This window comes from Poecilia latipinna, unplaced genomic scaffold (assembly GCF_001443285.1).
Source record: "Poecilia latipinna isolate Pla-1442-1.1 unplaced genomic scaffold, P_latipinna-1.0 Scaffold143, whole genome shotgun sequence".
NCBI lineage: Eukaryota > Metazoa > Chordata > Actinopteri > Cyprinodontiformes > Poeciliidae > Poecilia > Poecilia latipinna.
Window position 1 is genome coordinate 386,836 of NW_015112759.1, and position 13,957 is coordinate 400,792.

At 41.4% G+C, this 13,957-nt stretch overlaps 1 protein-coding gene across 12 annotated transcripts in view; it reads left to right on the top strand.

The window, feature by feature from the left end:
- Positions 1-13,957, top strand: part of odad2 (outer dynein arm docking complex subunit 2) — a 73,075-nt gene that overhangs the window by 13,105 nt on the left and 46,013 nt on the right. For all 12 annotated transcript variants that reach the window (XR_001424563.1, XR_001424562.1, XR_001424561.1 and 9 more), the window contains 5 exons: positions 5,366-5,519; positions 9,880-10,026; positions 10,623-10,832; positions 12,275-12,508; positions 13,641-13,751. Coding sequence is in view for 2 of the 12 variants with exons in the window: in XM_015029080.1 (XP_014884566.1) it covers positions 5,366-5,519; positions 9,880-10,026; positions 10,623-10,832; positions 12,275-12,508; positions 13,641-13,751 (856 nt within the window). In the remaining 10 variants the exon portion in view is untranslated. The remainder of the gene's footprint in view (positions 1-5,365; positions 5,520-9,879; positions 10,027-10,622; positions 10,833-12,274; positions 12,509-13,640; positions 13,752-13,957) is intronic.

Consider the following 13,957-nt stretch of genomic DNA (forward strand, 5'->3'; position numbering starts at 1 on the left):
GTCCACACTGACCCCCTGGATCATAACAGGGGTCACTGGTGTCCTGGTCCTCCTCCTCAGATCCACCACCAGTTCCTTGGTCTTTGTCACATTGAGCTGCAGGTGGTTCAGCCCACACCATGTGACAACTTTAATAACTTTAATAACATTCATTTAATAACATTTGATGTATTAATATTACATCAAACCGAAAGTGCTGAGAGTTTCACATGTTGATGGTAGAAGTATTTACCTTTAGTGTAGCATAAAGGGATGCAATGTTGTTGTATTTTAGGCAATAAAATGATTTATTTGATCCACTTAATCATCAGAGTAATCTATAGAATAATTGTTTACCAAAATAGTGAGTTGCAGCCCTAATCTAGATACGATCATTCAGACATAATACATTAGAAAATTATCTCGACATTCCCTGAGTGTAATATCTTCTCACTTCAGTTGAGGAAATGTTTTGTGGAAAACTCTGCCGTCAAGATATTTCTTTTGCGAGAAGAAAATAGAAATAATGGAAGGAAATTCCCTGTCTAAAAGTAGGAATTCATTCTTTCCAAAAAGGGAACAGAGATTTAAGTGATATGAAAGAGGCAACATTCAGATAAAATCAACACATTTTCTTTTAAGATTGTATCTGCTCTAGTGGCCTTTATTTGAAGTGGTCAGACAGGAAAGGTTGTGGGGAAGAAATCCAGCAGAGGTCATCGGCTCGAAACCATGACGGCCGTGTTGAGGACTAAAGCCTCCGTACATGGATCACGTCCTGTACCCTCACACCACCACGGTACCCCAAAATCAACACACTATGCAGTGTATTTTAAAGTTTAACATCAGGACTGTGCTGATGGTTTTAGGGTTTTGTCTTTTCCTGCCGCAGAAAGATGCATTTAACTCTGCACAGCATGTCCCTGCTTTCTTTCTGTCTGGAAACCCCACAGTGCAGTAATTTATGACCTTTCACCTGCAGTTGTTTTGTAATGTTGTCACCATGAATAAAACAAATAAAAAATATCTTTTCCCTCTCACACCACAGACTGCTGCTTGTTGTTTAGGAAGTAAAATACTTTCACACAGCGACACATGCATGATCTGTTTGATGTTTTAATGATGTTTATGTGGGAATATTTGCTCAGGGGTCTGAAGTGTTAGTTTTTCTACCTGGACGGCTACAGACCTGTTCCTCTATGAGGCTCATGTTGATTCTCACAACATCCAGAATCCAATCTGAAGTCAGTTTCTGACAAACATGAATTCATGTGTTTGTTTTACATGGTTCTCACTTCACTCTCCACTTTCTAATGCATCAGTAATAAAGTACAAGCTTTGTTTTATCATCCCTGTTATAAACAGATTTATTTTAACAGGAAGGATGCAGCAGGTAGAACTAATGCTAGATTTTAAAGCTTCACTCTAATTATTGCAGAAAAAACTGAGCTGATAAAACTAGAGATATTTTAGGAAGACAATGCTAGACTTGTTTAAATATCAACAGAGATTTTCATTAAACTAATGAATTTAACAGTAGCTGATTGCTACAAGCTGTATCCTCTTTAAGGTTTCCTCCCTCTGCTGGCCAGAAGCAGAACTGCTGCATTGTTCTTCTCAGTTCTTCATGACTGACTGCTGCAGATCAGAACTCCACACTAAACACAGATGTTCACTCCTTCTAGCAACATGTCCAGGTCACGTGCAGAAAAGCGCTGCATAAAGGGTCACCAGTGCTTCACTGGCAGTGCTGCTCACCTCGTTCCTGCTCCACATCCTTAGTGCTGTGATTTATTGGCCTGGAGCTGCAGCAGGTCAGACTGTGTCTGCAGAATCCCAGCTGCAGCTCCAGAGGAACCTGATTACAAGAAGACCTTCATTCAGCCACGTGGAGGCTTCTGCTGTTAGCAGCTCAGGCAGAGAAACCTGCAGGGAGAGAAGCAGCAACATGTTGAAGGAATCTTCATGAGGCTCATATCAAGTTCATGAAAGAAACGTTTGGTGCTGCTTTTATCCTTCAGACTAGATGAACCCTTTTTAACTACAAAGTTTCAACAAACAAAAAATTTAAACTTTTATATAAACTGTTCCATAACAGCTAGAAGAGCTTGTTAAGAATCACTCATTTATGTACGTGATGTCACTGTAGTGCTGACCTCTAATAATTAGTGGAGCAGGCTACAGCTGAACATATTTGGGGACTTTTTATTCTTTGACTTGGTCTCAGGTTGTTCTCTCAGACGCTTGATAATCAAATCTCTAAAGACCACTCTTATGACATTTTCATAGATATGACATCCATCCATTATCCAACACGCTTGTGGGATCGTGTCAAGTCCATTATGCACACCCACCCACACTTAAGGAGAATTAATCCACCTGATGATGTATGTTTTTGTGGTACCTAGAGAGAACTCCATGCTGAAAAACCCTGGGCCGGGAATCGAACCCAGGACCTTCTTGCTGCAAGTCAGCAAAGCTACCAACTGTGCCACTGTGCAGCCTTTATACTGACATCTTCTGCTTTATTTAGGTGTATTTTAACAGCTCTAGAGACTTTATCCTGGATAGTTTTACTCTCTCTGTGTGTCATCTCCTTCAGAACCACAGTAACAACTCATGCTAATGCTGTTTCCTTTGCCCGTGTGCATTTCCTCAAAGATCACTACAGAGTGACCTCCATGAAGATTCTTTCATTTTGTGATAATCATTAAACCTTCAATAGATCTTCTATAGCCACCATGTTGTAATGCCATGGGGCTACAGAGGTTATTACTGTTGAAATGATCAATGTCAGCTCTGCAACATGTGGAAACAAGTTTGTTATTGTTAATAAAAACTAATCTGATTGTTATAGCTCAGTAAACAAAGATTGTTAAATAATCACAGTTAACACTTGAGGACAAAGAAAGCAANCTCTAGACTACCTCTTGGTGAAGCTTCCACTCTCCTGGGAGCAGCTTCTGACAGGATAGAAAATCTGCTGGCATGTTCTGTGGCCCCGGGATGTAGGCTGCTCTGAGGCTGGCCAAGTATGGAGCTGCCCAGGTCAGAAGCCGTTGAGTCAAGCACAACAGTTTCCTTGACCTGGTCCCATGGAGGATGCATCCGTTAACACAACTTCCCGACGGCACGGGAGGGAACCGAGCAGGACCCCCGTCATCATAAACAACCTCACCCTCCATTGGGACACAGACTGAAGACACTGAGGCCCTACCCGAAGTCTTCTGAGACGATGAGTGTTCTGTGTGGGGTCTAGATTCAAGCTGTTCAACCACATCTGGAGGGGCTGCAATGACAGCAGACCCAAGGGCACTACAGCGGATGCATCTGTAAGCATGCCCAGAAGTCGAAGATACGGCACCAGTGGTAGTGCCATACTGCGCCTGAATTCTAGGAGCACACTCAATGTACTGTTGACCTGCTGGGGTGACGGGCAAGCAGTCATTGAGATGGAATTTATGGCAATGCCCAGGTAGATGATCTCCTGTAAGGGAGTCAGATTGCTTTTCTCCATCTTCAGCATCCCACATAATGGAGCACTAACCGAGTGTCTCCAACCGCCTGGTCCCACGTCGCGGCACAAATGAGCCAGTCGTTCAGATACGGGAGGATCTGTAAGCCTCGTGCCTGCAGAGGAGAGAGGGCCGCTGCGACTCATTGGGTGAACTGGAAGTGCCACGTGGTTCACGTGGGTCCCCGGCAGGTCAAAAGTGACTTTGTTGTCATTAGTGTTCGACCTGCGCATGCACAAGAATGATCATTCAGTGCTTGAAGCACCGCCTCTGGCGGTCAGTAGGGATGAAATAGCACCAAAGCTCCCTCTGTTTTGTTCCGTTTTAATATAATAAACCATGGTTCTTAAAATAAAACAGGAGAATACAGAGCTGTTCTCACCTTCTACTTTTTCCTGATGAAATAAACTCCTGAAGTCTTTGTTCACCTTTCTAATATTGAACTGCCAGATGTAGAAGAATAGGTTCTTGGGTTCTTTCAGTACCAAAATCACCAACATCCGCTCCACTTCGTATCCTTATCGACTCTCTCAACTGACTGACAACTTATAGTTGGAGACTGCTCCTCTGCCGGTGCATCCACCTGCCTCCCGGATCCCAGGAGGCAGGTGGGTGCCTGAATGACAGATGACAGTAGATCTGAACAGCAGACCCTCTATCTGACACAGGCTGTGTCAGGACCGCACCTCACCTTCTCGAAGTACTATCCATGAACAACACAGGAGCGTCTCTAAACTCCTCAAACAAAGTTAATATTGGTGGGAGACCGGGCATTTTTCTCAGTTTGTCCTCACTTGTGGATTGAGCTTCCGCACCACCCCAGGGTGCCATAGACCACAAAGTCTTTCTGAAAAGAACTGACAACATTCTTGTTTTTAAGATCTTATGATTGATATTTTAAATGAGTTTTTATTATATTTTACAATGGTTAATGCTTTTGTCATTTTCTAGCACTTTGAGATTTACATGTAACGTGTGTTATAAATCCAGTTTTATTATTATTATTACTAAGAATTGTAAAAATGGCAGAGCAGCTCCTAAGTGGCATCTCTCTTAGGAGATACCAGTCAGGTATTTCTACTGGTATCTACCTTTAGCTGTGAAGATGAAATATTGAACAGTTTAACTCTAAAAATAATAAACCTGATGTGAGTTGACCTTTTAAACATTTCATATTGTTCTGATGTTGAAGACTTTGTGGTATTTTATTCATCAGATTTGGATGCTGACAGAAGGAACTGAATGTTGTCACATTTGTGGTTCCTTGCTACTAGTACTAGTGGAATCAACAGTTTGTTTTGAACCACCATCTCTGATTGCTTTCTTTGTTGGCCGTCATCCTCTGTCCTTTAAGTGAAGACTCCAGGGTTGGTCCACTCATCAGCTCCCACCACAGCAGGACACCACAGTCCTGGTCGCATTCCTCTCTCTGATAATCTTCTCCCTGGAAATGCTATCTGGCTGTTCATGGGAGCCACCTCTCATTTGAACCGGGAGCAGATTTCATTGGTCCACAGTGCCCAGTTTTCCTGATCTAACCAGCTCTGCAGTTTTAAAGAAACCTCTGCAGTTGAGGTTGCATAAATGGCTCAACAAGTCTTTGCTCTCTGTATGATGACAGCGCCAGTCATCCTGTGACATTATTCTGATGTGTTTTCCCGCTGCTTAGATCTTGTGGAAGTTCTAGCTTGAAACTTAAATATGAATATAGTTAGTGGGTGCTCTAGTGTGGGATGGCCAGGCTGTTTATCCATTTACACTCCCAGAATTAATCATGATGTACCAGCCCATCCCTTTGTCTGAAATGGATCCTCTCGCCGACTCCTGCATATGTGGTTATCTACAGTCACAGATGTGCTGTTTGTATTCAGGAAAAGCATAGTAGCATCCTTCCCAGAAGAGCATTTCAGCGGGAGCTCCAGTGAAAGTGAGGAGGAAGAGGAGCAGACAGAGAGACGTCCTGACACCAGCACTGAACTGCAGTCTGAATACTGGCAGGTCCAGAAACTCGTGAAGTACCTCAAGGTATGAGAACATCACCCAGAACACTGTTGTTTCCTTCCACAGATAGAATTCATCCCAATGTAGTGATAGTTTTTCTAGCTCAGCCAAAGCAGGCCATAGCTGTCAGGAGGCAGTAAAATCAGAGGTTTTTTTCTGTCCATCTGTCTTCCAATCAAAGCTGTTCCCAACGCCTGTATTCCTGTAAGACCATGCCAGCTGTTTAGATCCAGACTCGTGATCTGAGTCTGTGACTGAAGGATGTCAGAGGAAATCAATGTCACCTGCTCCTATTTAAAGCTCTGCTTTGAATGGAGATGTTTCCTGAAGTGTTTGATTGGATTCTTGTTGTTCTGACACAGACCTGTTTGGTTTGCATATCAGAGTTGAGGTTCAGGAGGCAGTACTGACAGACAGCTGTATCCCTATTAGCCCAAACCACAGAGAAGTAAATCTGTGATGGATTTGACAGGACATATGGGGTATATTAATGTGGATGCAGCAGCGCTCTAGACTGACTGGGAATACCTGAGAATTCCTTCCTCCTTTTTTTGATCCCTTTTCTATGTTATCTAGACAAGATCACTCAGACAGATTATATTAGAAATAACTTTCACACTTCATTATTCAGCAGTAAAAATAACTTCATAGCTTAAAACTGAAGGGCTTGATGTTCAGGAAACAATTTTGTGGTGTCCTGTTGGAACTGATTATTTTCTGACTTCCAGAGCTTGTTGCTAAATGAGATCCTGCTCACTCCAGGAAAGAAATGTTTTGTGGAAAACTCTCCAGTCAAGAGGAATTATGTGAGGGAATTTTTAGCTGAAGAAAATAAAAAATAATTGGAAGGAAATTCCGTGTCTTAAAGGAGGAATTCACTATTTCCAGCAAAGGAACAAACAGATGTAAATGATACGAAAGAGGCAACATTCAGATAAAATCAACACACTATGCAGTGTATTTTAAAGTTTAACATCAGGACCTGTGCTGATGGTTTTAGGGTTTTGTGTTTTCCTGCCGCAGAAAGATGCATTTAACTCTGCACAGCATGTCCCTGCTTTCTTTCTGTCTGGAAACCCCACAGTGCAGTTATTTATGACCTTTCACCTGCAGTTGTTTTGTAATGTTGTCACCATCAGTGGCTGCCAGTCAGCAAGAGCCAAGTTAAATATCTGTTTTTATTTTAGGAGCAGATCTTTTCCCTCTCACACCACAGACTGCTGCTTGTTGTTTAGGAAGTGAAATACTTTCACACAGCGACACATGCATGATCTGTTTGATGTTTTAATGATGTTTATGTAGGAATATTTGCTCAGGGGTCTGAAGTGTTAGTTTTTCTACCTGGACGGCTACAGACCTGTTCCTCTATGAGGCTCATGTTGATTCTCACAACATCCAGAATCCAATCTGAAGTCAGTTTCTGACAAACATGAATTCATGTGTTTGTTTTACATGGTTCTCACTTCACTCTCCACTTTCTAATGCATTAGTGTTAAAGTATGAGTTTCGTTTAATCATCCCTATTATAAACAGATTTATTTTAACAGGAAGGATGCAGCAGGTAGAACTAATGCTAGATTTTAAAGCTTCACTCTAATTATTGCAGAAAAAACTGAGCTGATAAAACTAGAGATATTTTAGGAAGACAATGCTAGACTTGTTTAAATATCAACAGAGATTTTCATTAAACTAATGAATTTAACAGTAGCTGATTGCTACAAGCTGTATCCTCTTTAAGGTTTCCTCCCTCTGCTGGCCAGAAGCAGAACTGCTGCATTGTTCTTCTCAGTTCTTCATGACTGATTGCTGTAATAAAATTAATCCATAAAGTAGTCAGCAGCAGCAGGTTTTCTCACCAGAAGCTCATTTCTGTCTCATTATGTTGTCCAACATCTGATGGTTTGTTTTATTTTTTCTAATAATTATTTATTCTTTAAAGATGACATAATTTTTCTTTTTGTGAACGAAGCATTTCTCAACTCAAAGACCTGATTAGATCTTTATTCTAATCAGGTCTTTGACTAGAATAAAGATCTAGTCAAAAAACTAGATCTTTGACTAGATCTAGATCAAGATCTAACCTTTTAGGGGTTAACCATAAAAGGTTAACTCCTTTTATGACACTGATGAATATGAAGTGATTCAGCTTTATTTTATTGGACATCAGTAATCATTCATTCTGTCCAGTTCTACCAGCATCCTTCCTATGGAGCATCCAGAGACTGGATTGTTCTTGTTACTGGGTGATCTTCACTCTGAACCTGCAGTTTGAACACTGATCTGTCCTCATCAGTTCAAATTCTGCCAGGTTTCCTCTCTGACATTAAGATCTACAAAGCTCTGTCAGCGGCCTGCATTCATCTGCACCAACCCAACGCTGCAGATCAGAACTCCACACTAAACACAGATGTTCACTCCTTCTAGCAACATGTCCAGGTCACGTGCAGAAAAGCGCTGCATAAAGGGTCACCAGTGCTTCACTGGCAGTGCTGCTCACCTCGTTCCTGCTTCACATCCTTAGTGCTGTGATTTATTGGCCTGGAGCTGCAGCAGGTCAGACTGTGTCTGCAGAATCCCAGCTGCAGCTCCAGAGGAAACCGATTACAAGAAGACCTTCATTCAGCCACGTGGAGGCTTCTGCTGTTAGCTGCTCAGGCAGAGAAACCTGCAGGGAGAGAAGCAGCAACATGTTGAAGGAATCTTCATGAGGCTCACATCCATCGATTACCCAACACGCTTGTGGGGTTGTGACTATCATGCACACACACCCACACCTAAGGAGAATTTAGAGAGATTAATCCAGCTGACAGTCATGTCCTTGTGGAACCGGACATGCTCAGGGAGAACATGCTAGCTCCATGCAGAAACCAGGACCTTCTTGCTGCAAGCCAGCAAAGCTACCAACTGTGCCACTGTGCAGCCTTTATACTGACATCTTCTGCTTTATTTAGGTGTATTTTAACAGCTCTAGAGACTTTATCCTGGATAGTTTTACTCTCTCTGTGTGTCATCTCCTTCAGAACCACAGTACCAACTCATGCTAATGCTGTTTCCTTTGCCCGTGTGCATTTCCTCAAAGATCACTACAGAGTGACCTCCAAGAAGATTCTTTCATTTTGTGATAATCATTAAACCTTCAATAGATCTTCTATAGCCACCATGTTGTAATGCCATGGGGCTACAGAGGTTATTACTGTTGAAATGATCAATGTCAGCTCTGCAACATGTGGAAACAAGTTTGTTATTGTTAATAAAAACTAATCTGATTGTTATAGCTCAGTAAACAAAGATTGTAAAATAAATCACAGTTAACACTTGAGGACAAAGAAAGCAATGATGCAGTTTTTAAACACTTTGCATTGATTTGAATAATTTCTTCTATGGTTGAATGTTTTCGTCTTGGAGACTCTGCTCTGGTCCTGCTAAAGGAAAGTCAAAAATCCTTCATCATAAGAGACTTCAGATGGTGTCGATGTTTTAAAGAATGTCGACAATCCCTCCAGACCAAAGTGTCTGAAAATGAAAACATATGATCTATTTACTGATTTCCCAGCTATCGCTCCTGAACATCACATTTTTTCTTGTTTTTACAAGGTATGAAGCTGGCCCAGCAAATCCTTTGAAGAGTTAGAATGGAGGAGACAAAGGAAGCAGTAGATCCACTGCTGTTAATGGACAAATGGTTCACATTTAGGTTTTAGCTTCATGATATGGAGAACACATGTTCCTGTTGTCCTGCAGTGTCAGAGAACTGCTCTGTGAAGAAGATCTGATCACACAACTGAGATTGTGGATGTAGGTCTCCACTGATGAGCCTGTTTGAACATAAACATTAGATTATTGATGTTTCAAGATAATGTGTTTATTCCACACCTCTATGTTTGTTCATTGGTACTGATTATACTCACTCAGTTCTAGCTATGGGGAGAACACAACATAGGCATAACAATCAGTGAATTAGATTATATAATCCTGGAAATGTTTTTCAGGTGATAGGCTGAATTTGTAGCTCTAGTGGTTCAGGTCTTTTTCCATCACCACACCCAGAATTCAAGCCTGATCACTGGTTTCTGACTGAAGCTGTGTGCTGACTCTAGATCATTCCTCTTTAGGTCCAAAGATGATGACTTAAAGACAATAAGCATCTAAACACAATGTCAGGTTCTGGTCTGGGAGCTTCAGTCTCTCTGCAGAATAAATGTTTCCCTCAGTGGTTACCACCACACAACTATGTTCAAGCCTGCAGTAACAACCAAACACGTCCAGTCAAAGTGAATCAGAGACAAACTGCACAGACTAATTCTATGAGCACTGCATCAATCCCTTTAGCCTTGAATGTTCTCTTTCATTTTTCTTTGCTCCTGTTTGATAAACATTGTTTTAGGCAGCAGACCAGACAGCCACTGTGCTTGTTCTCTGCGCCATGATGGATCTTGATCTAATGAAGGAGGTCATCCAACTGGCCATTCTGGACTTAGGTGGGCTGGAGCTCCTCCTTAACTTGCTGGATACTACAGACATCAGAAGCAAAGTGAGTAGCTTTACTTAAGCTGGACCTGGATGGATTGCAGTCATGACAAGAACTGCTTCTATGTGTCAGTATGGGTTTTAGTTGGTGTAACAGGAGTGTTGGTATAGGGAGCAGGCTGTTAAAGACACAGACAGCTGTTATTCACCAGTATGACATGTTTGACTGCTTTTTAAGTAAAGGTTACTTAAAAAGTAAAGGTTACTTAAAAAGCAACAACGAACTATGGTTTGACCGCCAGAGCAGATTCTTCAAGGACTAAAATGATAATCCTTGCACATGTGTAGGTCGAATGTTAATCACAACAAAGTCACTGGGGATCTGCCAGTGACCCATGTGAGTCTATAAAGTCACATGACACTCGGCACTCAAGCCCTCAACTTTCTTGTGAGACAGTAATTCCGAGGGACCAAGGACTCAGCCTGCGCATGTGCAGGAATGATCATTCAGTGCAGAACTGCTTTTATTCTGACTTTTTGCCTACTTTTATTGGAAATACAGCTGAGTGTTTGACTTCTATATATTCCTGTTTCAGCACAGTTATTGTAAAGTAATAGTTCTTTATTTTTTTCCACACATTGCTTTTGTCATTTGATCAGATTGGATCTTTAAAAATCCTGGCAAAGATCAGCCAGAACGTTATCATCCGACAGACCATTGTAAACATGAGAGGCCTGCAGAGGATGGTGAACAACCTGGACATACCGGTGAAGGAACTGCAGGCCTTGGCCTCTGAGACTATTGCACATGTGGCAAAGTTCAGAAGAGCAAGAAGAATAGTGAGGGTACATGGAGGAATCAGTAAACTGGTGAGTCTCAGCTCGGAATGATGGATGTTTGCTTCTTTTTGGGTGCTTCCATTTGGGCCTCAACTGCTTCTATAAGACAGTCCAAGCTCTTAAAGAAAACACCTAGCTCTTTTGTGTCAGTGAATTAATGTTTTTAGGTGTCTGGAAAACAAACCGTTTCCAAAACCTCCAACCATTGTAGAGTTCAGCTCGTCAACTGTAACCGATGCTTAGCTTCAGCACCTTAGGCCAGATGGTTTTCCAATTATATGTGCTGTACAATGGCTGCTGGAAAAGACATCTGTTTTGTTGTTGACTTACCATTCAGAAAACACTTATTGCATTCTTGTTGGTTGTGCAGGAGGCTTCACTTCCTCTGCTTTTCAAATATGTGTGTTTGTATAACTATGGCTCTGTTTGCAACCATTTTCACTTGGGAGTGTAAATGTTGAGTTAGGGGAGCATAGTCACCAGCAGCTTATTTGGATTTAAAGTGACAAGAGGCTCTAAAACAGCTCATTCTGAAAGAAGCTCTAAGTACATAGAACTGAGCAGACTGAAATCTCATTATATAAGAATGATTTTGTGCAACAAAAAGGAAAGGTAAAAAAACGTGTTTCGTATAGCCCATAGACCTGTTCAGAATAGGTCAACTTAAAGCCTGTTTGTTCATGTTTGTAACATGAACAAACTGCAGTGTAACATGAGAAAACTGAAAGCTGACCTGGTTCTGGTGTTGTACTGGTCTGGCAGCTGTCCTGCCCTCTCTACCACCACAAAGTTATAGGAAGGATTGGCAGCATTACAAAGCTGTTAAAGCTTTATGGTCCAACAATTTCAGCTTCTCTTCATTTCTTCCTGTACATCACTTCTTCTTTAAAGTGTAAGACATATAAAACATTTCCATTCTCTCCCTGTGGTGCACAGCAGATTCTTGATAGTGTCCATCCATTATTGGATGCTGGGGAAAGCAGCTAGAGTTTCTCCTGCATCCTCTGACATGCATTCCTGTTTGTTGACAGAAGTAGCAGTAATTAAAGCCTCCATCCTTTGTATATTTTTTTCAGATTCAAATCGAATGTGCTCATATGTGAGTTGCTCACATGGCAGATTTCTTTCATGCTGTTCTACCTTTTAACTGTGTAGTGTGTTATAGCTTTGTCACTGGCCAGGAAGTAAGGGTTCAAACTCTGAAGGCCATGACCGTCACACTGGGCTTCTCAGCTCTATCATCAGCATCTGTCCTACTACTTTTTCTCTCTTGTATCTCTGCTGGTTTCATCCTTGCACAACCTGTGGTAATAAGAGTTTTAATTACACCCTTAATCATGGCTAACTACTTATTGTTCTCATTTGAAACCCTCCATTATCACCTCAAAGTAGGAAGCAAACCTCAGGGAGTTCCTGGAACCATGTCGGCTTCACTGAGTTGTTTAGAAGTCTGGGATCCTCTTTTTGATCAGGTGAAGCTGCTGGAATGCTTCCCTTACTCGGCAACACCGGAAGAAGACATGGAGATGAATTTGGAGGTGGCTCGCTGTGGAGCCTCGGCTCTGTGGAGCCTCAGCAAAAGTAGCAAGAACAAGGAGGCCATCCGTAAAGCTGGGGGGATCCCTCTGCTGGGATTCCTGCTCAGGTCTCCATATGAGGACATGGTGATCCCTGTTGTGGGAACCCTGCAGGAATGTGCCTCACAGGTGAGGAGAGCCTCTGTATCCAGTAATGTTGTTCTTTTGCTGTAAGACATGTTAATCTGATTCTGTGAAACAGTCGTTACTGTAAATCATCATTGAGATTCAGGTTCATATTATTCTATTGTTGACTAATCCAGTTTAAACTAGTAAAGCTTCCTACAAACTTTTACTAATTTAATTTTGTCATTAAATATTTATTGCATATGTAAAATATCTGTGGTACTTATTTTTTCTTATTTTTTCCTGTTTTGGAATAGAAAAAATTAGGAGCATTAGTAGTTCTGGGACTCAAATGGAAATTGGACAACATGAAAATCATTGTGTTACAAAATCCAAAAATAGAGATGACACAATGACAAATATCAGGGCTGGAAACAGGTGTGACAAAGAAACAGAAGACAGAACAGCATAATCTGGCAAGATGTAACAGAAACCGGCAGACTAGCAAAGCTTAGGAGGTGATTAGTGGAACCAGGTACAGGTGGGAGCTGAGAGAAAAAATGGTTGCACAGCAAAAATATCAGCAACAACAAACAAAGTCCAGCAGATGATGTCACTTTAAAGGTATGCCTGGAAGTACAGCAAACAACACATTTCCAATATCGAAGTTATTTGACATTTTAATGACAAAAGTCTAAAATATTTAAAACTTTTTTTAGCGTAAACTGTAAAAATAGGACATTCTGACTCCTTAGATGAAATGTTTCTCCTTGTGTGCTGGAGACGTTCAGTTTCCCTACAACAGTCAGTCTGGCTGCAGTTTGGATCAAGGATGACATTTAAAACTATAGGTGAAATCTTCACTTTTAAATGGTGGAGGACTTGGTCAGCTTCAAGGTGAGCACACAGTGTCCAGCAGGCAAGTTAAAAGGTCAAGAAACAACAGAGCGTCCGCAGTGACGTTTAAATGATGAACGTGTGTGATCAGAAGGCATGTTTGCATCAGATTGGATGACAACTCCATTGACAACTATTATCAAGAAGTAAAGAAAAAGTAGATCAAGATCAAATTTTATTTAAAATGTGGGATAAATGGAAGTTAATGGAATTTTTGATGATGTTTAAGCATGTAAACAATGTGTTTGAATATTTATTCATGCTTGTGACGTTTTGTTGTGTTTTTCTGTTCCTACAGAAAAACTACAGGGTTGCTATTGAAAATGAAGGGATGGTGAAGGACTTGGTGAAAAACCTGAGAAGTGACAATGAGGAGCTCCAGATGCTTTGTGCCAGTGCAATATTTAAGGTACTTGGGTTTCTGTCTCCTGCTCTGCTCAGTGCTCTGAAGTTTATTTATATTGTTTTATTTGGACTGAAGCCCTTCACGGACCCAAACACCTGATCTCTGTGCTACTGAATAGAGCCCAGACTCCAGATCTCTCTCAGACCTCTTGTTTGCTTCACAGTGTGCAGAGGACAAACTGACCCGGGATCTGGTCCGCAGCCACTAAG